General features: G+C 52.2%; 1 protein-coding gene across 1 annotated transcript in view; it reads right to left on the bottom strand.

Moving 5' to 3' along the window:
• Positions 1-847, bottom strand: part of LOC120986769 — a 33,577-nt gene extending 32,730 nt beyond the window's left edge. The window contains exon 1 of the mRNA XM_040415476.1: positions 61-847. Coding sequence (XP_040271410.1) covers positions 61-847 — 787 coding nt within the window. The remainder of the gene's footprint in view (positions 1-60) is intronic.
• Positions 848-2,745: the final 1,898 nt, after the last annotated feature.

The raw sequence follows: 2,745 nt of genomic DNA, 5'->3' as shown, positions 1-2,745 counted from the left end.
GCTGTTCCCTCCTGGTATCCTGGAACTCATCTGCTAGCTTGGCTGCGTCTTGTAGGGTGCGTAGCTTCCGATCCCGCACCCAATTCTGCAGGTGCGCGGGTATCCCGTCAAAGAACTGCTCCATTACCATGAGTTGGAACAGGTCTTCCAGGGTGTTAACTTGGGTGGCCTCCAACCACCCCTTTGCCGCTCGTTGTAGGCGGTGTGCCCATTCTGTGTGAGTGTCTCTGGCGAGCTTTTTAATGTCTCTGAACTTTAGTCGGTAGGCCTCGGAGGTAATCACATACCTAGCTAAAATGGCCTGTTTTACCTTGGCATAGTTTGTACTGTCCTCGTCAGGTATGGCACGATATGCCTCTGCGGCGCGACCAGATAGTCTCCCTGCCAGTAGGGGTACCCGATCCTCCGCACTGATATTGTGCAACTGGCATAACCGTTCAAAATCCTGCAGGTAGTCATCTACCTCACCCTCCGCTTCTGAATAGCTCTTAAAAGCTTGGTAGGGAATTTTAGCTTTCCCTGGCAGGATGTTAACAGGCGTCGTGGCTCTTTCTCCAGTCTGCTGGTTCATCTGCGACCTCCGAAGCATGATGTATTCCTGCACATCTCCAAAAACTCGGTCAGCCATCTGGTCATATAGCGCTGGTGGAAGTAGAGCCATCCTGCTCCTGTATTCCTTCTCAAATTCTGTTGGCTCCTCCTCCCTTGGAGGTGCTGCAGCAGCCGCGGCTCTGTCTCCTTCCATTAGCTCTGCGATTAATATAACCTTGTTGCTGGCTACTGTTCCCCTTGCCTCCAGTAACTCTTTCAAAGTACTTCGTTTCAAAAGTGCATAATTCGTGCCCATTCACCGGCCGTTCATGAGTTTCCACGTGTTCCCGGGTTCCGTTTTCAACCGAATGAGTAAACTCACGAATTGCTGCTTCCTTTCTTCTATTCGCTAGAATTCTGCCGAAAGTTGCTTTGCTGTGTAGTTGAAATCCCGTTGCTTGCCACCAATTGTAGCGGAGGGGTAGCACGATCCACAAGGTCTCCGCTGGTAGACAGGAAAAGCAGGCAATGATCCAAATAGGCCGGTACAGCATACGATCCTTCCCTCCCCAGGACTGTAACGGAACGCCTAGCACCCCGACCGGGTACCTCCGTCGATAGATGCTCCTAGTGTTACCAGAGGACTCCAAGCACTCCACTTGACCCCGTCAGCACTGCAGACCCCAAGAACCGCCGAAGCTTGGTGGAGGTCTCGCCGTCTCCTACCCATCCTGGACCTATGACAAGGCTCCAGGCTCCAGTGGGTGAACCTCTCCTAAATCCAGAGACAGGAACCAGGAGCAAGCTCTTACAAGAGCTAGGAGTAATAGCCAGGGGAGTATACACGTATAGCAATCCCCATACACATGAGACGAGGCTCTATGTTGAGTGTAAAACAGGAACACTTTATTGAGGGCTACCCGCCCGTATTTATGCAGCTCCCCATCTGGTGGACACGCCCCTAGTGGACCAGAAGGAAGACTGCGACACAGGACAGATATGCAGCAACTCAAGATACACAGACACAACACATCCCCACAATGCATCATGGTTTCCTCCTCTCTGCCCTGGAGACACCCGAGGAGTAATCCAATTATCTCTCAGGACAAAGGGAAATTGCCAATACACATGTGGGAACAACAGGACAGGAATCACCACCCAAACACACAATGTCACACCCTCCCAGCAAACACAGACATTAACATATTCCCAGATAGCTCAAGTCTGAGGGCATATCATTAGGTGAATGCCGCTCAGAATACACAAATACAATACAATTAGCTATCTGGGTCCCCTCACATAACAACATACAATTGCATGAATGCTGGCGGTTTTCATGCAGCCAGCATAGGAACGTTACAGCCCACCTGAACCATATTACACAAAACATATATATGCTTGGTTCTTTAAAGTGACATACACATATGCAATAACATCGTACATACAGGAATGACAATATACAGTGGCTGGGTTTGCCACAATGCTCCCCCAGAACCAAGCTAGCATACCCAGTCTGATCCTAACGGATTGGCTTGGGGATGTCCGGAGGAGTACTCAGAGTGGTTAGGTGGTGCTGTGGTGCGAGCCTGTTGCCGTGTCACAACCGGATAAGCTTCATGGCTGATGGACTGGGGAACAAAAGCTGAAGTCAGCTCCCCCAGGTCGTTGCCCAAAATAACGTCTGCGGGTAAGTCCTGCATCAGGCCCACCTCCACATTCCCATTCCCCGCTCCCCAATTCAGGTGGACTTTGGCCGTTGGGATCTTGTAGATCGCTTCCCCTGCTACACGCACTGCTACACACTCTCCCGTAAGGTTGCCTTTGGGTACTAGGTGGTTGCGGACCAGCGTTATAGTAGCCCCAGAGTCTCGTAACCCCTGTACCTTTCTCCCCTCCACCTGTACCTCTTGTCGGTGCCCTTGGCGGTTGTCAGAGGCGGCTTGGATAGGGTTCACCTCATGTAGTGTGCCCAGGGGTTCCTCGGTGGAAGCTAGGACCTCGGGTACTCTGTAGGGTTCCGCTTGGGCACAATGAACCGCTGCCCGGTTGTTGGGTACCGGGGGGTTCCAGCTGGGCCGTGGTCGGTTGCGGGGACAGTCCCGCTGCATATGTCCCTGTTGGTTACAGATGTGGCATCGTATCGGGGGGCGAGCTTGATACCTGGTGGTGTAGGGGTTATTGCTTACCCCCGGGCGTGCTGGAATGGCTGTGTTT

Source organism: Bufo bufo, chromosome 1, assembly GCF_905171765.1.
Source record: "Bufo bufo chromosome 1, aBufBuf1.1, whole genome shotgun sequence".
Taxonomy (NCBI): domain Eukaryota; kingdom Metazoa; phylum Chordata; class Amphibia; order Anura; family Bufonidae; genus Bufo; species Bufo bufo.
Note: the sequence above shows the minus strand (reverse complement) of the source record. Positions and strands in the feature narration are given on the sequence as shown.